Genomic DNA, 25,534 nt, shown 5'->3' on the forward strand with positions numbered 1-25,534 from the left:
ATACAAACTAAATCTGAATGAGAGGAGCGTTGAAGTGTTTGAAGGCAGTGCCTGCTTTGGTTATGTTTACGTTGCTTCCCGTTTGATGAGCTTGCTGAAGAACAACAAAAGAAAAAGATTAAAAGTAAACCTCCCACCGGCCTGTCCGTCAAAGCGTTGGGTGAACGTGACTTCACCAACCCATCAGAAAGACAAAGCATGTATTTATAAAAGCATTAAAATGATGGTGCACTTTAAACTTACTTTAGTTCACTTAGCGATTTAGTTAAAGAGCAAAGAGAAGTGTGTCAATCTCATTGAGGTGAGTCGAGGTCTGTATTCTTTTTAGATTTCTCATCATGTCCTGGGAAGTTTGCAAGCCGCTTCTTCTTCGGAGGACCGCAACGTTGTTTTGTTTGGTCGATACGTAACTCCCAGCCGTCTGGATTAATTGGTCAGCCAGTGAAGGTTGTTGGCTAAATGCAGCCGGTGCCTATGAATAAATCATAGTAGCCCAATTTGCTGGAAGGACGTGGGTCATTTGTTTAAACGCAGCATCCACAGAGGAGCCACTGAACAAACGAAACAAAACGCAATTAGCCACTTTAATAAGGAAACCAAAAGAGGCTCCTGCTCCATTTGGAGCCGGGGAATATGGGATTTAGGAGCTGTCAAAATTGCATTTGTAAAGCATTACTCTCTGGAGTGAAGCATGAAGACCTGAAATCTAAGGTGTCTATAGAGTGATATTTTAGCTCAATCAATGTTGTTTCTTTTGTAAGCTGCACCTATTCCATCCAAGTGCAGACACTTAAATAAAAAGCTTCAGGGTTTTTGGAAAATGCTAAAGAAGACATCTGCCGTGACTGATATTGCAAGTTGCTATTGACGGCTGTTACACCGCATACGTTTTTCTACGGAAACAAGTTGAAAGAGAAAAGTATATTGAAGCATCCGCGTTAATGTTTCATTTATTTAATAGTCGAACATACGCTGTACTTTTCTTCACCTTTTTTTACAGCTTTATTAAGCTGATATCAAATATTGAAATGATCAAGATTTAAAGCATGAAGCTAACAGAGTTTTTATTTTAGAAAGTCGTTTTATTTGGGCTATGAAAGTGGTTATTAGTCGGGCAGTGCTCGATCCAATTGCTCTTCATTAGCGTCATTCGGCAAGGAATCGTTTGATATGTCAGGTTTGGCACCAGAAGTTTTGAATCTTAGAAAAGGAAAGTGTGTTTACACTCCCCTCAGCCTGCCATTATATCCTTGACTAAAGTAAAGATTGTCCACTTCACTCGCTCTCGATGGCTTAATTGGCCCATCTTCCAATTACAAGACGAACTTTGCCAGATCCTGACCTCCAGCTCATCCTGGAGTAATGAGGGCTATCCGCTAATACAGCCGACTCGCGCACACACAAACACACACTTCCCTACATGATAAAAATCAGCTTAATTTAATCATAGAATACAACATTCTTTGCCTCCGCGGGCAGCTTTAAGAAAGTGCAATAATCCCATTCTTACATTGTGTTTCAGCAAATAGATTTGTTTTGTATTTTTAACTGTGTGTAGCTTGCCAGCATCAGTAATATATATATTCATGCATTTGGCAGATGCTTTATTCTAAAACAACAGTGCTGCTGTCTTAACTGGGAAACGTAACCCATGACTTCTAACTAAATCAATTTTGGTCACTTTTATGTGATTCAAACGCCATGTGTTGTTTGTCTATAGAAAACCGTAACATTACTTGTAGACTTTAGGTTTGGAAAGTGCTGATCACATATGTCAGTTTAAATAAGATCTCAAGGGTCTGTTTTTCTTGCTCCTTAAAGTTTCTCCCTGGCAAAACCATTCTGTGTGTACGTTGCAGTAATGTGCGTAATACATCATAAAATAAAAATGATGGATGATTGTCAGTGCACAACAACGCATGGATTACAGACACATCATTTATTTTCATTCAGTATTTGTACGTGGGCAGAGAAAGTCATATTGAGCAGTCAACGATATAGTAACTTTTCCACAATCTCGGAGATATCCCCTTCGCTTCTATCACTTCTATCAGTCGTTGCTGCTCAATTGAATTAAAGCGATGATAGTTGCTTTCACTCACATTGAGTGTAAGATTGTGCAAGTCTTATTTAAATCGACTGTTTTTTACATTTTCGTGCGAACGGCCCTTCAGATGTGTACAGAATCATAAGCTGGAAGCTCTTTCTTCATTCACGTATGTTGTGGAAAATGACCTCACCCATTGTGTTTGCTCGCAGATAAAATCATTCGGCACAGGGCATGCAGCCTGAAGGACACGGCACACGCCATGATCGCTTCTGAACTGGACCCTGAGTTTGACCGCATGTGCGAGGAGATCAAGGAGTCGCGCCGGAAGAAAGGTAACGAAACAGCCCAGAAACATATCAATTAAGATAAACTAAATCCCAATTGACCTAAAGGGATAGTTCACCCAAAAATGTTGTCATGAATTACTCACTCTCTAGTTGTTTCAAACCTGTATACATTTTTTGTTTGGTTGACCGCTGAAAGATATTTGATCGAATGCTTGTTAACCAAACAGTTCTTTGACCCCATTGACTACCATAATAGGTAAAATGACAACGGTAGCCAAATGTGCGCCAGAACTGTTTGCTGTACTACAATCCTCAAAATATATCTTTTTGTGTTCAACAGAACCCCAAAAATGATAAAGTAATGGTAGTCAATGGGGTTTAAGAACTGTTTGGTTACAATATCTTTTTCTGTGTTCATCATCATAAAGAAATTAATACAGATTCTCAAAGGTGAGTAAATGTAGGTAAAAGTGTACATAGGATTCAAACTTTACAAATGTAGCAACTAAAAACTACAATGTCATGAAATTGCAGACTAATCTTGATCTTTTAATTTTGTAAAAACATTTTCATGGGGGATCTTTTGGCCTGGGTAAACAGTAACCTTTATTTTAAAGCATACAGTACAAGTTTGTTTATTTATGTATGAATCGTCAGCATTACCCTATTTGGATATATAATTGTTGCATCATTGTTTTCAGAAACCATTGCAGAGGATTACTTTGGGGTCTTTTAACCAGGGTTATGGGGAATTTTTGTCCAAATTGTATGTACAGACACATACTTCAAAGTCGCCTTGTAATTTGGATGTTGTACTATTTTTAACATGTAACACAGTGTGACTCTCAAACACTTTTGTTGTAAGACCCCCTTTGTTTAGGGTGCATGGCTTTGCGCCCCCCAAAATGAAGACTTTTAATCTTAAACTTAACATTTTAATTAAATCAAAAACACATGCAGTTATACAAAACTGAAACATCAATTATTTTGGTTGGTATTATTTGTCTGATGTTTCATAAAATGCCAGAACATCTGCGGTCCTCCTGGAACCTTATTGGGTTCCCCAGTTAAAGGTCCACTGATGTAAAAGAGGGGTGCAATCATTAAATCTTGCTATGTAGAGCAGATAGTATGGATATCGGGATTCAGCAATAGATTTTCTCGCCAACAGCTATTAACATCCACCAGCACTAACATTCATCTATGGAGGTTTCATCCTAATAGGCACATAATGTTCTGCACATTCTTCACTTTTAAGAAAAAAGATGAGTGTAGTTGGCTTTAAAGTCTGCAGTGAGCGTCTTTGCGAGCACCCACCCAAATCACCAGAGGTTTTCCGGTAGACAGATTTACCTCTGACTTCTGCCATGCGATCTCTCCATATCTGCCAGAACGAGAACTCCGCGCTGCCCCCTTCTGGGACGGCCCTGGGTACCTTTTCATTTAGCACCGGTTCAGTGTTGAAAGAGTACGGTGGGGTAAAAAAATGACCTGCTGTAGAGAAGTGCTGCTGAATATTTTATACAGCGGGTTGGAGAGTTATAGGTTAGCCTGCACGGAAAGCTCAGCAGATTTGCACTGAATCGCATCGTTCATTATTCATAAAATGCTACAAATCTCCGCCTCTTGAACTTCTCCCCTCATGTTTGTTTAGTATTTATTTTATTACTTATTTACTTTGATTACTGTGTAACTCTTGTTTTCATGTGTCTCAGTCTCTCAGGACCCACCGCAGCCGCCCGTCACTCTGAGCGTCGTGGCGACCAGGAAGCCTGCGGGAGAGGAGGCGGGGTTAAGCAGTTCTCAGGGGGATGGAGTGGACAAGCACTGCAGCAGTAAGTACATGCACAACACGACAACGGAGATTGTGTGACAGCTCTTAGGTTGGACTATTTCCAGGTGATGGGACGGGGTGTACTTGGTGCTGAGAAACAAGGGCGATGGCTTTGTTTTGCACGCTCAGACGCTTTAGCTAACAGCTCAGACTGTGTAAAGAGTCTTTACGGGTGATTGTGAGATGGGTTCAAAGGTACACGGCTGTTCTAATACTGGCTCTCTTTCACCTCACAAGGAGCTAAAGGGGTCACTGTCTACCTGACGGAGTCACTTAAAGTGATAGTTCACCCAAAAATGTAAATTCTGTCATCATTTACTCACCCTCTTGTCAATTGAAACCTGAATGACTGAAGGTTGGTAAATTCTGGACCGGCTAATTTTTGTGTGAACTGTCACTTTAAGAATGTACATAATGTATACTTGCATGCGTATATACGCATTATTTGATTATCATTCTGCACAAATAGGCCTCATGTCGATGTGTTTTGCTTTGTTTCATGCTGTTGTTTCTGACGTCGTGCAGTGTTGTGACCTGTAGTCCCGGTGCTATTGTTATTTGCGCAGAGACAATGAGGCAGGATTGACGCAGGTGTTGCGACCGCAACACTGCTGCAACCCCCAGAGCAAAGCTTCTCTGACCGTCAGAGCAACACCCTCTGATCGCACTCCCATCCTGCCGCCCTGTAACCGTATCACCGGCCGTGGCGGACCTCTCCTGTGGCCACCCAGCAGATGGAGAGGGATGCTGGGAAGGCTCAGGGCTCAGAAAGTAGCTTCTGCACCTGCTCCGCAACAAGGCACGCATGCACATCCGTGCAGCAGCTGGCAACGGTTTTACCAAGCATTCATCACACACGTTTGTTTTTTGCTTCGCCCCACAAGAGGTTGTTGTGGGGAAGCGGCTTGTTTACGCATTGCCGTTATCCATATAACGCCATAATGCTGTGAATTGCCGAGAGCTGCCGTTGCCGCCCCTGGCGTGCCAAGCGAGTTTGTTCTTGCAGCTTTGCCAACGTGGACTCATTAGATTGAGGATAAATTGTCAGATGGCAGTCGTGGGATTCTCTCATATGCACTTTGGGAGATTAATTAGCAACTTTCTGAAGCGTAGCTGTGTTGAGAAACACTTCGACTCAATGCGAGCGTAATCTTGTCATGCGCAGGTCAAGTCGCGGGTTATTTATTTTCAGATTTGTACAATTTTGGCTGTTAAGCGTGGAGGTGTTATATTGTTGTCAGGGTCACGGTACAGTAATATTGATATTTTTCCAGTAGTGTAGAGTTGATCAAAACTGCATTATACTCATCAGCTCATTTCTCTTTCATCTGTATTGGACTTGATGTTTCATACAGACGTTTTCTATATAGAGGTGCAGAAAGAATTAGGAGACCATTACAAATTTTCATTGAATCAGCATTTCTAGATATACTGTGGTCATGCCAGTCCAGTGTATTCTATTGAATTTCTACAAAATCAAACCTCAGGAGCGACATGATGTCATCCAACAGCAATGTGAACGACTGACAGCATAAAAACTGTCATAAAAACCGAGGTTATCATGTAAAAATACTATTTTTGTTTGTCTCACAGATAATATTTTCTGTGATTTTTACCTATTTCTTCAATTTTCTGCAAATAAATACAAATAGAAACAGTATTTATATTTGAAATTTGGGAGAAATATTGTTAATAGGTCACAGAATGAAACAAAAAGATAATTTTACTATAAATGGTGAATTCAGAAAAACAGAAAATTCTTTTGAAATGGTCTTAAGTTTTTCTACAGCTGTATAAAATGAGTATTGAGTATTGTATGGTTAAAGTGGCTTTTTGTCTTCGTCTTGGATTGTCGTTATGTATTTGTGCGCAGGTTGTTTTATTGTATGTTGAATTATTATATATTATTACTACAAAAACAACTTGTTGTGGCACACAAATAAAATATGAAGCATTACCAGGAGTACAACCAATTTCCCAAAATCCTGGGAGATTATAGGCATATAACTTTCTAGTTATGCCCGAATCTAAATGAAATATCTTACTCTCTAGGAATAGCCTTTCTAACACGTGTAATCGCATATAATGTGTAATTTCTGTGGTCGAGGCAAGGTTGCCATGTCATGCTGGTTGCCATTATTACATTTTTTGCCTCCAATATTTGATATTTTGATTGTGCCTGCCTATGTGTACATATGTTACTGCATATAGTTTTGCGTATTTATTTATAAAAGGAGAAATTATAGTGACATTAAAACATTATAGTGACACAAAATGTAACTTTACCTTTAACTCGGTCATGGCCATTTAATCTTATTGGTAAGACACCATACGCTGTCCTCTAATTTGTGTCCCGCTCTTCCTCGTCCGTCCACAAGATGGCTCATGTCTCTGCTCGGCTGTATGACAGGACAGGGCCTCCGAGCATCAGTGTAGCCGCTCAAGGGAAAAGAAACGAAAATAATGATTACATCCTTGAGAGATGAGAAGGTGCCTGTTAGAAGCAATAAACACCTCAGGATGAGACCGGTGGCTTTCCCTGCCTGTGTTATATTTCTTGCTGTGCAGACATGGTGAGTTCGTATCAATTCTAAAGCTTTCAGTGCCGAAGATATTTTTTCCTCTAAACATTTTTACATTTCTCGCATATTTTGCTTTATCTTTGATGTTTTTTCGGAAAGACAAAAGGGACCAAGTCTTAACTTAGATTTTCAGGTTGTCTTATCGTTCAAGCAGATGGCCAGGACATATTTAACCTGAAATCAAAGTAATTAATATTAAACATAATAAAATATTCTCTATATATTTTTTTCTTTGTTCAATCATTTGACACATGAGGTATACAGTACATATACAGTAGTTCCTTTAAAGCCGTAGAATTATATACAGGATATCGTGTCTTATATTTAATTACATTCACAGACATGAAAGCCAGTGCTCAATGCCATATAAGTGGATAGATGACAAACAAAGTGTCCGATTTAGATACCTCAGCGGTGTCGTAGCAGCCATAAAGATGGAGACTGGTAAAAAACGTTGTGTTTTTGCTTTTCTCTATAGTCCGGGTGATGAGTCAGCCGCAAACTCACAGAGACTGTAAAACTCAGCAGGTCTAGTATCAAGGTCTTGAATATGGGAGTAGAAGAGATATTTAATCCCTCTGGCTGTTTGGATGAGCTCTCTTTTTGCTTATCTGTTCTGTTATCTGACGCCGAAGGTTGTGAACCGCTGCCCGCGCTCTAAATCAGGGCTTTTCAACTTCAGGACTGAGATGTAGACCCGGCCAACAGTGTTATTGAACTAAAGAAAACAAAGGTGTTAATGTAACAAGACGTATTGATATTGCCATGAAATGCCTCTGGCCAACAATAAATTGCCAATTTCGTTTGTAAATATCTCTTGAATGTCGATTGTTTCATGCATGGCGTATAAAACACAGGGTGCATCAATGCAAGGTTAATGCCGATTTAATGTGAGGTGTTATTTACTGGACTTATCCTTTTTTATAAAAAGTTTTTATAAACCTGCTGTTTATCTTACTATTCTAACTTTGTTCAATATTGATATTTTATAATTTACGTACAGTGTTGTTTACCCTTCTGTCTGTGACCCTAAACACACCTGCCACGCAGTAGTTGAGAAGCTCTAAATCAAGTTTTATGTGGACGTGTGTTTGGATAAATCTCATACATATGGAAAACACATGTTCATTATAGAGACTAACAGCGTTCAGATATGCACAGCACATTCAGGGATGGCTGAACGCAGACCACCAGATGCTTTCCTGAGCTGGAAAGACAGACAATATGTTTTATAGGTTGAATGTCCTCTTGTGTTGCAAAACTTTGTGAAAGTGAAGGTTTTGTGTGTGTTGAAGTTATATGTTTCTATGTCTGCACGATCTTGACTTTCGTGTCTATTCAAACATTGTTTTGAAGAGGTTGCGTTAGCCAAAAGATAGTTGGTAGGCCCGGGAGTCGATTTGGAGCAGATGTGAACGTAACCCAACTGTGTTTCCAGTTTGTTGTTTTAAGCCTGTTTACTTTTGGATGTTTTTTAATATTTGGAAAAAACAAATGCACTTCCGTAACAGAATAAACAGGTCTTTATCCACGACAATAACACTTTACAATAAGGAGTAGTGCATTCGCTTACATCAAAAAAACTTAACAGCATTTGTCAATCTTAGTTCATGTTAATTTCATCATTGACTAATACGTTTTTAAAACCAAACCTTGTAACTTTTAACATAGTTAATGCACCATGAACGAACATGAATGATTGTATTGACATTAACTAACATGAACAATGTCGTTTTTCAGCATGTATTAATCTTTGATAATGTTAGCAGATTTACTAGTAATAACAAATACAGCCTTAAGTGTTACGGGCTGGTTAAGTATCTAGTGAACTAACACAAAGGTTACAGGTTAAATGTATACAAGTATACTATCCAGAATCATTCAGTGAATAACCACTTAACCCTGAATCACTCCAGCGGGACCGGACCAACAGTTACTGCTAAATGGCAAGTCACTAATTTGTGTCCACGAATGCGTTTAACTTCTCTCGTAGAAAATCATTGCCGGGATACATTTGACATTGAAAGGGTTATTGGTGCACAAATTGTACGTTTGCTGTAGAGTTTGAGAAAAAAAGGTTTAAGATATAATAAATCTTTCCTTAAGAGATCACTTATACATACACTATAAGGACAAAAAAGGCATACATTTTAAAGAGTTTTGATTTCATCTTTGTTGCAACAGTTTTGGAGGGTTTCTGCTGTTCGGGGATGTCTGTTCATCCACACTTGACAAAATCAATTGTGCACACAGATGTTGGAATGGAAAAGAGCTCAAAGAGCTCAGCAGCAGTTCAAACTGTTGCTATACAATTTGAAGCACACAATTATACGCTGTAGAATTAAGATTCGTGCTCACAGAAAGGACGTTCATTGAAAAGGGGGAGTCCCATCACTATTGTCCATGCAAACAAGACATGCTGCTTTAAAAGACATTTGAAGTAAAAAAAAAAATCATAGTGAAAACAAAGCAAGCATTCTTTAATGGCCCTAAAACATTTGGTAATGTCACACAGATGTCTTTATGTAAAAGCAGCTTATTGACATTATTTTTACAGAAAATGTAGCAGGCAAACGCAACTTGGACCAATTTGAAGTGCAACAGCAATAATTCATAGAATTGTGATATGTTTATGATTATTTTTGTGGGGAAAAAACGCATTAGTTACTTCATTTCACCATATTAAAATGTAAGTAAACAGAGTTTTTTTAAATCCGCCTTTTATTGTATGCAATAGTGCTAAAATTGTATTTCTGCAAATTTCCCTTTTGGTCTTTCGTAGATGTGCAATTTATAGCCGAAAATCAGAAACTGCAGCATCTTATGAGGGAGGCATCTTATGAAAAATTAAATCTTATGAATCTGTCAGTGGGATATTGATCTAACTAGGCAACTTGCCAGGGATGATAAACCACAAATAGCGTTTGTTGACGCCCTTTCAGAGGCTTGCTGTATATATGATCATTCACCATCGTCGCAGTCATCTCAGTGGATTGCGTAAAGTTTTATCATGCGGCCCTGCTTTGGTCTTCACACAACTTTTGTTTCATTTATAGTTTTATGCTGTTCTCATGCGGTGGCTGATACATTTAAATGAGCAATTAACAGTAATGGCTTTGACGGAAAATGGATCCCCGTTTAAAAACATCTAGTTTAAACAAGCCTTTTTCTGCGGTTTGTGATGTAGCCTTTGGCCTGAATAATGTATAACTTATATTGCGTTGGGGCTACTAGGTTAGTCCAGGGAAATCTTGTTGGCCCCAAATTACACATGGAGCGGATCTGAGCTCTCAGTAGAGTTGCGCTTATTTTCTCTAATGTAAGCGCTAATTGACTTAATTATGAAGATGGGTGTCTCAAAGTAAAAGTCTTCAGTTTTCGTGTCCCCAGCATGATCATTACGCTGTCCCGAGCTTCTACGGTGAAATGCATTTCGATGATTCACTTAGTTGTTAAAGCCATTTTAAACTGCATGAATAATTTTTCATGTTTTGAAAAGTTTATCTTTACAAATATTTTTGCAGTGAACAAAAAGCTTTTTTGCGCTGGTTGCACAAGATGGCCCGGTGAGCTTTTGGGACGCCAGGACCGGCAAACTTATGTCTGGTCGTATAGCAATAGGGAGAGGATCTGTCATATCGCCGATACATTGTTTATTATTTTTTATCTAAAAAAAACCCATATTTGTCGGCACAAAATCCTCCTTTTCCCGCACGGTGTTATACGACAGGAAATTCGTTTGTCGAACCAGGCCTCCCAAAAATTGCCATCTTGTGCAACTAGCGATTTTAATGTAACCGTATTCTTAAAGGAACAGTTCTCCAGAAAATAATAATTCTGTCATTTACTCTGTAAGAAACTCTATATTCTGTATACATTTCTTTGGTCTGATAAACACAGAGAAATATATTTAGAAGAACGCTTGTAACCAAACAGTTTGTGGACACCTTTCTGCCTTATGTTTTCGGCAAATTTCTATTAATATTTAGATACTGTATATTGGCCAATATACCACTTATCGGCCTCCAATGTTCAGTTTAATTCTTTATGCAACAAGTCCTCTATTTAAACTATTATCTTTTTAATTGGTTATATTCCCGTCTCGTGCATTTTCTGGAACAAGCCATTCTAGCTAACTAATTATTAAACTAGACGTTTTAATTTTTTTAGATTTTGCTTGCCCGATGCGTTCCCTGTTGCATTGTGGGTATTTTTTATCCTCTTCTCTTGGCTGTAATGGTGTACATCCAACAGGAGCCTATTATTTCAGTTCAGTTTGCCGGAGTGGTGTGAGGATAGATACTTCAGCATGTTTCAAGCAGCGCTTTGGCGAACGACGAACCATTACGCCGTTCTCAGGAGCTTTTTGTCACAGACAAAGTGTCTCGGATTGCACGAGCATAAAGCCTTGCGTGAAGGACACTACTGTCCTTCTGGAAAACTTGGACATTGATTTGAGGGTCAGTTTAGATGACGTCTTCTTTCCAATCCTTTACTCCGAGCAAAGACCTCATGAAACCTTTATAAAGGAAATCGTCCTTGCCATAAATGACCCCGGAAATACATTTTAGGTTTGAAAACCTTGAGTACGGATGAGTTAGAATTCCCTTTTAAAATGTCCATCAATGTCAGATTGTTCCCAACACGGATTGTGATGGCAGAAGTAGTTTACTTTATCGATTTAGCACATTTACTGTTCAATATATTGTTTCTCCACAGGCTCCATTTGTAAACTGATAACCGGCATGTTTCATTTCCTTTTGGCTCATTCGTGCATTTGTTTGGGTCGGGTATGAATATAGATTAGAAGCAGAGGTTCATTGTAAACAACTGATTTAACCATTTAATGGCCTGTGTGTTTTATGTCAATCTATGCTTTACATTGGTTTCATTAATTGAAACCGCTAGCAATCCAAATGTGCAATGAATGAATGAATGTAATGTACAGTACAAAACAGCATAGCTTACAATAAAACATACAGGTTATTAAAATGGCTAAACTTATGCCGTTGTTTGTTTGGGATGAACAAAAAACAACGTTTTTAATGCACCACAAATCCACATACAGGAAATTTAAGCTATAAATGATAAAACGGTGTCTGCAGATAAATCTAGGATAGTTCTTTCTCTCTCATCCCCCTTTAGCATTTCATTGTTTTGCTCCCTTTCTGTGTATTAGGTGCCAATGTCATGCTACTTTATCTACGTAGAGTTCTTGTTTGCTTCCACCTTCTCCATCTCGCTCTCGGGGTTTCGAGACTTCATGAATACCGCTTTAATGCAGTCATTACGCAGCCATTACCTTTGTGAGGAAAAACTTCATTTATCCCCTGACTTACCCAATCGCTTTTACGCATGAGATATCAGAAAAGGGCAGGTTTCATTCCTACGGTAATGGCGTGTAATTTCGTGAAGACGTTTCTTAACCCAAAAAGGAACATTCGTAGAAGAGTCTTTTGTGATTTGTAATTGCTATTTTGGTTATGTTTTAGCACCTTGTTAGCGGATCTGGTTTCTTCGGCAAGTAATCTTCTGGCTTTGTGCGTTTCCGGTTTTGAAAGTAAGGTGACACGTTCGGTGATTCAGTTTGTTCATGTTTTCGTTGGGCCTAAATGCAAAAATGCATTTTTGTGTTGTCACAAAAATAAGTTTAAGTAAATTCAGTTTAAGACAAAATTCTGGTTTCTCTGAATGCATCACAAGAATCAATGAATCATTGAAAGTGCAAAGTCTTATCAGTAAGGATTATGGAAATGATTTTGGTGCAGTAAATCCGTATTTGGATGACTATTTTGGGGAATTTCTTTATTTTGTTGTGTATCTTTTAATTCCCAGAAGACAGATTGTGGGCACTTTGTAGTTCAATGCATTTGTTCAGGATGAGTATGATTTTTTGCTATACATCCGATGGTGGTTATCTGCTGACCTTTGATTGATTCGTCCATATAAAATTATTCAGACTGATAGAACAAATGTTTGGCCTGTTCTTCTGTCTTGTATTGGTCATTTCGCCTTTTAAAAGCGCCACAGATCTGACCTGACACACCATTGCGACGGTTTTGATGTTTTATTCATAAATCCGCCCATAAAAATTTCAGCTTCTGATGCTACAGATCTGTTGACATCAGTCTCAGGTGAACCGACAGGTTTTGCTCGCTGTTTCATGGCACAACATAACGTCGGTCCCTGTTGGGCGTAATCGCATCTGACCAGTTTGGCCGTTCAGTGCTTGGGTAAACTCTAGCTTTGAACTGACAATTTCTTTAATGTGCTGTAAAGGTCCGACTCTTTTGGCTTTTACCTGTGGTCTCTTATTTCAAACTCCCTGCTTTGTTTGCCCAAAACTGTTTAGCGGATTTTTGTATGAAAGAGGATGAATGATTGAAATCCACACCAGCCAGGCCGGACTCTCTCACATTCTCCTCACCCGGGTTTCACGTAATCACAATCCCAGTTTGGTATTAATCCGAATTTCGCGGCCTCCTAATGGTGTCCATTAAAAGCATGCTCTGTAGTTCATGTGTTTGGTCTATTATGTGCTTCTACATAAAGCTCACGGTGTAATCTAAGCATCCAGCGCAGCGAACCCCAGGATGCCAAGCAAGTGATGACTGAATCTAAGGCTAGGCCGTTCTCCAGGATGTTTGCCAGGAAGACTTCATTCTCACTTTGTTGCCTCTTAACACCAGATATGATCGAAGTGAAGGTGGCTTTCCGCTTATCTCTTTTGGCCTTTATGGAAATGTACGTTTTTCAGTAAATAACAAAATGAAGATTGTTAAACCGCACTTAAGATTCTTAACAAACTAACTACAAATAAGTAACTTCAATTCAACTTCTTTTCTATTCACTTCTATTATTTTTTTCTGTGGCACGTTTAGTCAGACATGTTAAATGTAGTTTGTTAGTAGGCTGTGGCAGTGCACAATTATTTTTGGAGCCAGATTTACTGAACAGCACAAAATAGCGTGAGCGTACAATTAAAAAAAAACACAGATGAGAGTGAAAATCTCTACAGGGGATTTACTAACAAGGCGCAGATTAAAAAATACAGGTTTAATATTTGATTCCCCAAAGTACTAGGAGCAACATAAGGACGATGACGGGCGCAAACCTTAGTAAACCACGTGGCTTGATTTATTCAAATACTCTCATTCTATGAAGTTTTTTTGTTTGAAGAGGAAACTTCTACATTGCAGTAAGGTCTGTCACAAAAACAGCCGTGTCCACACCTTTATTATTCACTGCTTGTTTTTACTAAATACCGACAGTAGATACACCAAAAGAGGTGTTTGCATTCAAATTATGTAGATGATATCATGAAATTTTGATCATGATCGTTTTTTTCTGTTCTTGGCCTTTTATTGATTTAGCTTGAACCACAATTCTCATATCAGATGAAAGACGTTCTATCTTGTCAAATCCTTACGATAAACCCTTTTCTCTGTAGTGCGCTGGACAGCTCTCGCAGGTCAAAGGTTGGACAGAAAGTGTGCAAGGCGAAACTACAGGCTTTGTGAAATCTGAAAATCGTCTTTATCCACAGCGCTTGGCTTAGCAAATGCCAAGATGCCCCTCTTTGTTTTGAATCTCATCCGGGACTGGTAAATATACATCCCAGTACTTCAGAGGTATGATGTCATTCCCTTCACAGAAGCCACTGATTCATTCACGAGAACACGAGCTTTCGACTCATTCATACAAGATGCAACCGTCCTTTGTGTAACGGCTTGAAGATGTACCTATTTTTAGGAGCTCTTTAGTTTAAAGATTGATCCGTGCATCGAGACGCTCTTAACCTTTAGCATGAGACCACCGACCGTCAAACGTACACATCCACCCAAGTGTCAACGCAGTGGTGTTGAGAGCTCTTCAGGGGGCCATTGTTATCCCCATAGACGTTTCCTGAGAACAGACTGTGACGAAGCCGTTGCTGGTGTTGTACGGTAGCACACTTACAGGAGAGATGAATTACCCCTGTGCATGTTCACGTGTTCCTCTCTGCAGTCGGCCGAGGAAGCGCATGACTGATCTGCTTCATTTCCAAAGGCATAGACTGAATCTGTGATTGATCCACAGACCTTATTAAGTTCCTTCGGTGCATGACAAAGGGCAGAGTGACTAACTGTGTCGCCTCTCTCTCTCTCTTTCAATTTTCTAAAAAATAGACATCGGCTCATCAAAACATCAGATTACAATGGTGTTTTAAAAACAGCCAGAAACCTGTTTTTTAAACTTGATTTTTGGGCACATTTGGGTATATTGAAACAAAACCGTCACATGCCTTGATCAAACAGGGTCAGGTTATTTAACATTTAAGATATAACAACCAAAATAAGCTGTAAAGAGAGGCTGCAATCATATGAACCGCTGCCTTTTATGTGAAGGTCATGTTGAGTCCGACGACAGGCCTGCATCCACCAATTGAGCAATGAATGAACGATACGCTCCCTGTTGTAACATCCACCCGTTGTAAAAATAAAGGCTTTTCGAGTTTATTTGAATCTGTTTGATTTGGCTGAACTCCGAGGTCACTGAAAGAACTGTTTGTGAACTGCGTGTTCACTGTTTGGTATTCAGTGTGTTCCCTATTTGAGACTTTGTGTTGCCGGGCATTTCGTTTTTGAGTGCTCTCGAGCGCTTGCTAATTCTAAAGCAATCCATGTCAAGCAGTCGCAACAAAGATGCTGTTTGGATTGTAGCTTAACTTCCATCCTCTTATCTATAGTGTTTAGTTTCCAAAAGTTTTGTGTGTTTCGTTTGCAAACTATGCTCCCTGTATTAAATATGCTTGTAAAATAGCTTTCTTGACACTTTTTATTGCGGCACCTTTTGTTAACCTTGACTGTTTTGTTTCAGACTAAATGTTAGTCAAATGGATTTGGAGTAAAAACGTGTTGGAACAGGGCTGAATGAATGCCATTGTAAAGCCACGGAAATGTTTGACAAGAAACTATTGTAATAATGATGTGGTCCTGAGAAACAGCGCCCTTACCTGCCTACAAGACTTTCATTTGTACTTTAGTGATGTTAGTTAAGCTTCTTGTCATAATATAACATTACGTAATCGTTTTTAGCCTCGCTGAGCCTTAAAATTAAACAGGCTGGTTTGGATTTCTGTAAGGATTTTGTGCATTTAAGCTGATATAATTTGCTAACTTCTTGGCGTGTGAAAATCTAACAACATTAAGGGGAGATCACAGATAAGGGAGTGAGATGTAAATGAGCTCGGGACTGTCACGACCATTACACATTTTCAGTTTTTGTTGGTGAAGTCAATGTTATGTGAACTAGGGAGAGACTTTTGTCTTGAAATGAATGCCTACATTTGATTTAAGATTTTTAGTTGCAAGCAAGCAATAATGATATGAACACTTTAAATGGAGATCGGACATTATGTTCACAGACGAGTTAATGAAATCATTTTTTTGATGTCATCGTAAAGAATTCGCTTGCAAGAAACATGGAATGTAATGCTACGTTAGCCTGCGAATGAAATTGGATTTCAATTGATTTGGTAGCGTAATGCTACACAGTTTTTCGTGTTTAACACAGTCATACAGTCTGCGTTTAAAAAGTAAACTACATTTACGCTTTTTTGGGTTTCCTTTACTCACCAAATAGTCATCGTGATCCATAAGAACAGAACAACAGATTCTGCGTCCCAGATGCTGTATAACCACTTTCGCATTTGCCGGAAAATGAGGGTCGTGCGGAGCAGCGGATAGTAAGTCATTGAAATGCGACAAATACAAGGGAGACAAGGGACGGGCCATTATTTTAAATAGGAATTCCTCTGGATTTACATTACATTTGGGATAATGTAAGTACACAACTGCATGAAATGTATCACACTGTGCAAGTGATTTAAGTAAAGATTCATTGTATTAATTAAACAATTTGTTCTTTAACTTTGTCGCATTTAAGTTTAGCCAAGTAACGGTTCTTGGTAACCCAAAATAATACAGGCAAGACATCATTTTAACTTGCTATCAGTCGAAAAGCACATTTTCACACCATTGACTATCAGCCGATATTTTGAAAACCGCTGATGGTAAGAGCCGATATATCCTGTCAATCAAAAGAGTACAGGAAAATGCAATGACTTTGTGCTCTGTATCTATAAAATGTTAAGAAACATCATTGATGTTCAATATTAATAGTCATTTTAAGAGCTAACAACAGTCAGAAAGTCAAGATATATTATTTAATCTTCAGAATCGGTATCGGCAGATATCACTCCGAATTATCTGTTATCGTGTTGGTGGTGCAATTTAGTATCGGTGCATCTTGGCAGAAGTCCTATATTTTGTACTGTATATTATATTTTTCAAAATATTTGTCATGTGGAATATATTTATTTTAACCGGTTTGTCTTGTTATGTGTACCTCATGAACAGCAGACCCGCGCTTTCAGGCTGTTGCATCATGGGAGTCGTCGTGGGGAATGGTGTCCCTACAAGACGGACCTTTAAAATGACTTATTTTGTATTTGTGTGCTGTGAAACAATTAATGAACGTTAGATAAGGTGTTTCGGCAGGTAGCTGCGAGAGGGGGAGTTGGTGGCAGCACAGATTAAATTTCCTGGCGCCGCATGAAATATGCATGCGGTGGCCGTTTTAATTATTACAAAGTGCTGAGCTATTCTAAGAAGAGCATTTCCACACACATACACACATGCGTTTTTATAGAAACCGTCTGGGACTGTGTGTTTATGCTACAACAATTCCCATGCATTATTTAAACGTGGGAAGAGTGCGGAATGACAACTTTTTCTCTTGGCCAGCGCCCGGCTTCTCTCGGGTAATGACCACTGTAGCCACCTGACACCTGGATACCTCTGACCTCTCTCTTTTTAATGACATGGGGGGATCGGTGAGTTCCACGGATGCCACGCAGCTTTCTTATTTTAACATTGTGAAACCGATTAGCATAATAACAAAGGAAATGTAGCCTGTTGGTAAATATGAGAAGAATAAACGTGTTGCATCAGTTTTTTATTAAAGTATAATAGTGTTTTTATACAAATATCCTGTTTATTCTCTCTTTTCTCCATATATCATATTTTGATGTGCACATCATTACCTGTGCTCGCCTACTCGGAACTTACTGAGAAACCTTGTCACGTTCTTGTTTCTATAAAAATTTGCGGGTCTTGTTTTGCTTTAAAAAATATTTCCATTTCCCTCGCAGTAACAGGAAAGGTCGCCTGTACGTGGCCAGGAGAGCTGAGCTATGAGTAATCACCGTGTTTAGAAAGGTGACATTTATAAATGAAAGCGTCTATGTAGCAAACACGCACATATGATGAAAAAGCGCTGCATCTGATATTTTAGGGGTTACATTAAGGACCATAAACACGTACGCAAGCTTACACAAAGCGTAGGTCTTTTTTCTAGCATCTTCAAGCGTTATTTTTGGCAGTCCCCCACCTCACGCGCTCAAATCCTGAAACATGTTTTCTGTGCTTTTTTGGTTTATTCTGAGCCGCTTCCATTCACAAACACAGCCAGGCTGTGAAAATCTCCGCTTGTGAGAAGTCCTCCCTGGTGAGCTTTTCTCGATCCATCTCTTCCTCCCTTTTTCCTGTGCTTTCTGACAGAGATGCTGTAGTGCAGATTCATCCATCCGCATGCGATGGGTAACAGCTCTTTACCCTGTCCAGCTCACCATCGTCCTGTGCTAGATGCTTTGAGAGAAACTCCCTTTGGTTTGTGGCCTCTATGGGCCTCATTCATTAAATGTAATACGAGTAAATTCCGAGTCATTTCTACATGTGAGTTTTTTGGTTTGTTTATTTTGTACTTCCTATACTCTGTTTCCGCAGACATGTCAGTGTCTAGAATAACTTTGATAGCCACACCAGTATTATCTGAAATAAAACCTGTTATTGACTAACTTCAGACAGTCTGTCATGAAAACATCTGCTAGTGCGAGAAACAAGAAGCACATCAAGGCTTTAACGCATCAAAGACTGTATTGTGTTATCATGATCATAATCCCCTCACTCGTTTTCTCTACCTATTAGACATGAAAAAGCATTTGTCTGATGTGACGAACTGCCTTTTTATGACTTGGAATGAACGTTTTAGAGATACAAATATCCATATTGCACTGCGTTTTCCCTCAACGGTGAAACCCGAGGGTTATAAAACAGTCCTGGAGGCCACAGTCTACAAGTCTTCTGCCTTTTGCTGTATCATCAATCTGATTTTAAAACCAGAGGGAAAAATATTCACAATGCTCCTTTTGTCGCTGTTTTCCTTCTCTCGTTTAGGCTTTAAGCCTCGTATAGAGCTAGTAAAACCTAGTTAAACACGAAAGCAGGCTTCCGTCTCGAAAATCTCATTAAATCGCTTTCAATGCGGCAATTCTTGTGTTTTCTATCAGTCAGTCCGGTCGGTCCGGCATTTTCCAGCTCCTTTGTAGTGCCGTTCAATCATAAATCCAGTATTCTGGCTGAACACACAAGTAGTCTGAGCTTTTGTGGACTAAATTAGGGATCATTAGGATATGATGCACTGCATGGGTCTCTCTGGAGAGAGTCACGACTATTGTGTGCCGAGATTTGGGCGAAATGTCAAATTAGGTCTCGTGTAGCCACCAAAGAAAAAGTGAAATGGCTACCAAAAAAAATGACCTTTGCTTAAATTGCTTGCTGCGTGCGCCCTGGCTCCATACGGTTTCTAAATCCTAATAAGTTGAGGCTTATAAGTCACGCTTTATTTGTTGTCCATCTGTATTCAACATCAGATGTTGTACACGTGCATTATGATCTCGACTGATATTGTCGTTTGTCCTACGGTTGTGCTTTTCATGATCCGATACATAAATAGCTGTCTTGATAGAAACAGACTGATGATGATGATGATGATGATGAAGTCTTGTTGGATGATCCAACTATCAACGATGCCAGAAGAACCATTTCTTTCTTTGTCTGTATAATCCAAATACGCATTTTCCTCCGCAAAGAACCTTCTCAAGTTCTTCTATGGCATCGTGAATAGGGCTGGGATTAATCGGGATATAAGCCGATATCATTTTGTGATATTTACCGATCTTTTTTTAAATATCTACAGGATCTGCATTAAATCTATATTCACTCGAATCGAATCGAGTGCTTGTGAATCAGAACGTCAGAATCGATACCCAGCCCTTATCGTGAAGCACTAAACAAACAGGACAATAATTACTCAGCAGTCGCCGTGTTTATGCTTTATGGTCCATTTAACATGGATGGCTTATTTGTCTTTGCATGTACGCTCAGGAGAACGTATTCTAACTTTTGAAAATGAGCACACGTCACCTCGTATATTGGATCTTAGATAAACAGCTACTGCAGAAGGGAACGACAGTAAAAACATCACTTTTGAACCCTTAGACGTTTCACCCCTGACTTGACCGGAGGAATGTGCGAAATCAAACCTGTTAAAGTTTTACTGCCATCACTTTGACATTTTTAAGGCACTTTTTTCATTCAGATTTTTCACGCTAGCTTTCATAGCTTTTGCACTCTTTCCATCTGTTGGAAATCTCCAAGACACTATCTCTCTATTCGCTCGATCATTGTGACTACATCCGAAGGGAGGACCAAGCGTTCGGCAATCAAGCTCTCCGATTAAAAAAAGACTTAGTATTTAGAATGGAAGGGGTGGGCTGGGAATCCATTATTGTGAGTCCGATACCGGAGGAAAATTAGCTCGTCCTTTCGGGCTCTGATGTATGAAGCACATCTGGGCCGCCTTCCATTGTTTTCAATTACAGCTTTAAGCACGGACTCCCGCGTGCCGAGTGACGCCGGCTCTGTGTTTTTCCGTAGCCCCCCTCCACTTCGACCAATTACACAGTGGACAGGTGTCGTGTAGCGCTGACAGATTGGCCCACCCGCTTCTGTCTATTTTTTCCCCGTGGTTCGGGAACGCTCGACACAAGCTCCCCCGGCGACGGTCAGGACAACGATTTTTTTTCTTCCTGCTGTCATGCGAGTGACTGTGAGACATGAGGGTGAGGGGTTCATCACGCAGTCAGTCGTGTCTAATGAAGGCTTTAGACCGACTTCCACACCCGTGATTTTAAAAGGGATTTTGCATGTCATTATGGGAGGAAGCGATGATCTTGAGTTATTCAAATGCTCGTGATATTACACCGATACTTGTTTTTAAGTGCTCAGTTAATGTTCTGAAAAACCAGACAGAATGTGAAAATAATCGTTCAAATCTTTTGTCATTTTCAGATAACATAAAGCGCAAATTGCGAAGACGACCGATTTGGGGACGGGGCATCATTCGGAAGAAAAAGAGTTATAAAAAGGAAGAAACGGAGGACGACGAACCAGAGGAGGAAGAAGGGGTGGAAGACTCGGTCACGATGGTGCACGACGAGTCTTCCTGTGACACCATGGAGCCTGACAAACAGCCACTCCAGGCCAACGGACATGTCCTCTCCACAGAGGAGGAGAATTCCTGTGAGCCCACGGCTTCTCGAGGTTCTCCGGGCGAGGAGGAGGCAGACCAGGCTCTGTCAGTCGAGGCTTCCGTCGGAAAGGTGTCAGAGGTCCCCGTTCTTCAGGAGTGTGTGAATGGAAATGAGTCTATGGACAGCATTGAAAGCGGTAAAGAAACTGAAGGAGGTGGAAAGGAGGTGACGGAAGGTTCACGGTCTGACACTGGAGGTGCGGTGGAGCAGAAACCAGCGGAGCATGAAGAATCCTCCGGCCCAGAATGCAACGCAGAGGAGAACGAAACGCTAGAGGTGGACACGATGTGTGATACAGACCATGAAAAAGAAGGTACGACCTGCTTTGCATAAATAAAGCAGGCAAAAATAATAAGAGTTTGGTTGCGAAATTAGATTTGACTGCATTCAATTAATATCAATTAAAAAGGCAGATTTTTTTATTTGAGCCATAATCTCAAAGTTATCTCATTTTGGAACCAGACTCTTCATATGTTCATATACACACACACAATGAGCATAAGACAAGACAAGACATTTCAGATAAACATCAAGTTCCTTCAGTATTCATTGATTGTACATGTACATCAAATTTATTAGACCACCACCCAATGTAAGGTTTATTGAGGTTTAATTTAGAAGAGTTTGGGTTATTGGTATTGGTTTGGTTATGAACCAAAAACATTTGTTATGTTTCTGTAAAAGTGAATCCAGCAGTATGTGTAAGCTCTTTAGTCACAGGAGTACTTCTAATGCTAAAATTATATTATTGTTGTTATCCATACATTTTCAAATGATCTGTTTTGCAAGAAAGGACGAAAGAAAGCACTTCATTATTTTGATACAGATGCTCAATTAGTTTAACTTGTTGAATGTTACGCTTCATTTTGGAGAAGTTGAGAGTGTCGGCTCTAATTTCATTTGAGATTTGACAAATATTGGCGTTTTCTCTTAATTATACCAGGCGGTGAAATAAATGTGTTAAGCATTATACACGCTATATGTTTTTACCGAGTGGTCTCTCTCGTGAAGCCAACACGGAAGTTACTTGAACTGCAATTCGTTGACTGGCTCCAAAAGAGAGCAGAATGTCATTGAACACCATGTTAAAATGCTCAACATTATAGCAGGAAAAACATGTTTACAGCCAAGTACCAAAAATGACTTTGGTCTATAAAGCTATTTTTGCCCTTCGTGACAACTGTAATCGGGGGATTTTTTAATAACTCATCCGCTTTAATTATGCAGAATTTTAAGGCTTAATATCATTTAAGTCACTTTAGTGACATTGGTTTCACCAAGCAGGCACCTCGGCTCCACCCACCTTTTTGCGCTTTTTTATCATCCGGAAGTGACACGCTACCAAGATGGCGATGGCCGGCTCCGCCCACTTTAGACTTCAAAATTACTATTCATAAACCTACAGGAGACTAAGGATTTTTGACATGACAATTTATTTTAATGAAACCTTTTCGTTTCTTTTCTTGATCAAACGCTTGAATAACTTTAACTTCATTAAAAGTCACGATTAAATAACATTCTAATATTCCTAGTATTTACAGTCAGCTGTATGACAGTCCCATTTTAACATCAATCTTTGTTTACGGTCCTCAGAACACCATCTGTTAAAGCCATTTTTACTACTGTTTTTTTATACAGCCAGTACTGCACACATGATATCCTCAGGTGTTTGTGGTATGTTTTCACCTTTGACTGTCTTGCGTAACGTGACTGCTCATGTGTTAACAGGATCACCAAAAGCAAAGGAATGTGCTAAAGGTCCATCAGAAGAGCAACAGTCACACGACACGCTCGAGGAAGATGCACATATTCCTCCACCTCCTGCTCTCATGGTTGACCACAAGCGGCTCAAGGTGAGAAGACAGCAGTTGAATTTGCACCATTATCCAAAGCGACTTACATTACATTATACTATACATTTGTTTCTGAGTATGTGCAATCCCATGACCTTGGCATTTTTAGCGTCAATATTTTACCACTGAGCTACAGGAAAGCTCAAAGAACCCTCCAGCCACAAATTCTTTGTGCTTTTACTGGCTTTAGGCAAGAGTTCGTCAGATTAAAGTGGTGCTTTAGCTTCCAAAAATCCATTGGAACTGTAGATATCGTACATATCTGGCGAAAGGCTGCTGTGGTCAAAATGTAATATTTGTAGATTCAGTTTGTGTTCATGTGGGTAAATATTGTTGTAGAAACAGTACAATAATATGAACACGATTTGTGTTCCAATCAAAGGCTCAATCCAGAAGTCTCGCTTTCCGCCGCAAGTTTGCATCACGATACGTTCCCAGAAGGGAAAATCACTCCAATCATTTAACTCATTTTAGATGGAGACTCATCAGTGTAGAGACTTCATCATCATCATCATCATCATTAGACGGTAAAGCTGAAGGCATTGGCTTCCAAAATCATTAATTTCCATTTCATTATTTGCTATCAAGTTCATCAAATTAGTGCGGCAATCATTGATTTTGTCTTCTCTCTTACAAACACATTTAAGCCTTTTCTCAACTCCCAAGTTTTGTTTTGTTTCACTTTATTCACACTCTTTGAATGCTTGCGTGCATACTTAAAAAACATCTTATTATTATTCTGTTATCAATTATTCACCCTCAAGTTGTACAAAAAGTGTGTAAGAGTTGTCATATAATGGAAGTCACCGAGGGCCGGTATTGTTTGGTTACCAACGTTCTTCATAAAATCTTCTTTTGTGTTCTGCAGAAGAAAGAAAGTCATACAGGTTTAAAATGATATGAGGGTGAGTCAATAATGAACGATTTTTGGCCTTTCATTTATGGCTTCATATGCAGCACATCCCTAGCCAGTGACATATGTCGGAGGCTCACACTTTCAAAGCAGCGAGTGTTAGTCGTGCTGAGTGTGCTTCTCACTAACACCGAAGTGCCAACTCTTGTAAACTTGTGACTGCAGCATCTTAAAGAGTCAAAGATTGAAGAAACGACCTCTTTCTCACCGTACGAGACGCCAATCAGTATAAAAAATACCCCAAGACGACATCAATCGTTTCCGCTGCTCGGTCTTCGGATGGCTGGTCCTTTCCGGCCAGCGGGCTGGAGAAAGCGATGGGGGGCGAAGGCCCCGGAGCACGTGTGGCACTAATCCTCCAGCTTATTTGTTCATTTAGCGAGAAAAGGCCGATATCTTTAAGGAACAGATCGCGAAGTGTCGGATGCTGTGAATAATTGCTTTTTCATCCCAGGCTTACAGAACAAATTGAATTGCCGTTGAAGTGGGGTGAGAGTTGCCGTTTAAGCGGGTATCTTCCTGGTTGGTGTGGCAAAATGCCCGACACATATTAGGAATGGAAAGTGGGCTGTTTTCCTAACGCTTCATTCATATTCATTGACTGGAGATGTGCTCATTACTATTGACATTTTTGCATCTAGAACCAAAAGCTGTCACAGAAAACCATGAGCTCCATCTTCTCTTGATGGTGTTGAGCATTTCAGGAAGCCAGAATCACATGTCAGTGTTTTGATAATATAATAACAATGAAAGACTGCAGAGCTAGAGAAAGATTTTGGTATTTACAGAGGTTGTGATTTCTCTGTGCATGTATGCGTTTATAAATACAAAATTAATATGAACAGTCTACAGACATATATTATGTAAACACAGACTTTTATTCTGGATTAATCGTTTAACAGCCCTAATTAATATATATTATTAATAAATAAGATGAAAATATAAATGAAAAGCCACTTAGCCAGACCGATCAACAAACGTCCGATGAAACTGTCTGTACATTGAGACTATTCATATTCTCAGATTCTTATTAGCATAATGCGAAACATCGGTTCTATTCAATTCAGTTTGTCACATGCCCAGTCATCTCTTCTTAGATCGTGCAAGCAATAGAGCGAAGGTAGTAAGACACAAAATAACAATGACAAATAAAAATGTACAGATAAAATGGAATCTAAATACAATATATACGTATGGTATGCGTAGAAAAATCTGAATTAAATGAGAATTATAAAAAAACAAATGTATGTTATAGTATAAATGTAGACAGAGTGTAAAATATTTTTGGTACTGTATATATGTATCATGACAGTGTTTGTTATTCAATAAGATTTGGATGCTAAGAGTACAACATCCAAAATGATTTTAAGTAGAAATGGACGACTCGCACAGCTCCAGCTGGCATTACCTTCAGAATGTCTGATCTGTGTTGGGAAGATCAGACTGTCTGTATAATTGATGAAATAGAGAAACAGCACATAAAAACATAGAATCACAGAAGTCTGCTAATTGTAACCTCTTCTGCTTTCTCAGCAACAC

General features: G+C 39.4%; 1 protein-coding gene across 2 annotated transcripts in view; it reads left to right on the forward strand.

Moving 5' to 3' along the window:
• The window catches only part of atad2b (ATPase family AAA domain containing 2B), a 57,721-nt gene that overhangs the window by 21,251 nt on the left and 10,936 nt on the right, over window positions 1–25,534 (forward strand). Inside the window, exons 23-26 of one of the 2 annotated variants that reach the window (XM_079474480.1) lie at window positions 2,260–2,382; window positions 4,053–4,172; window positions 20,988–21,542; window positions 22,958–23,082. In XM_079474480.1, coding sequence (XP_079330606.1) covers window positions 2,260–2,382; window positions 4,053–4,172; window positions 20,988–21,542; window positions 22,958–23,082 — 923 coding nt within the window. Of the gene's footprint in view, window positions 1–2,259; window positions 2,383–4,052; window positions 4,173–4,737; window positions 4,897–20,987; window positions 21,543–22,957; window positions 23,083–25,534 lie in introns of those variants that run through there. The other variant, XM_079474481.1, reaches the window with a different exon arrangement.

Source organism: Barbatula barbatula (genome assembly GCF_947034865.1).
Source record: "Barbatula barbatula genome assembly, chromosome: 15".
NCBI lineage: Eukaryota > Metazoa > Chordata > Actinopteri > Cypriniformes > Nemacheilidae > Barbatula > Barbatula barbatula.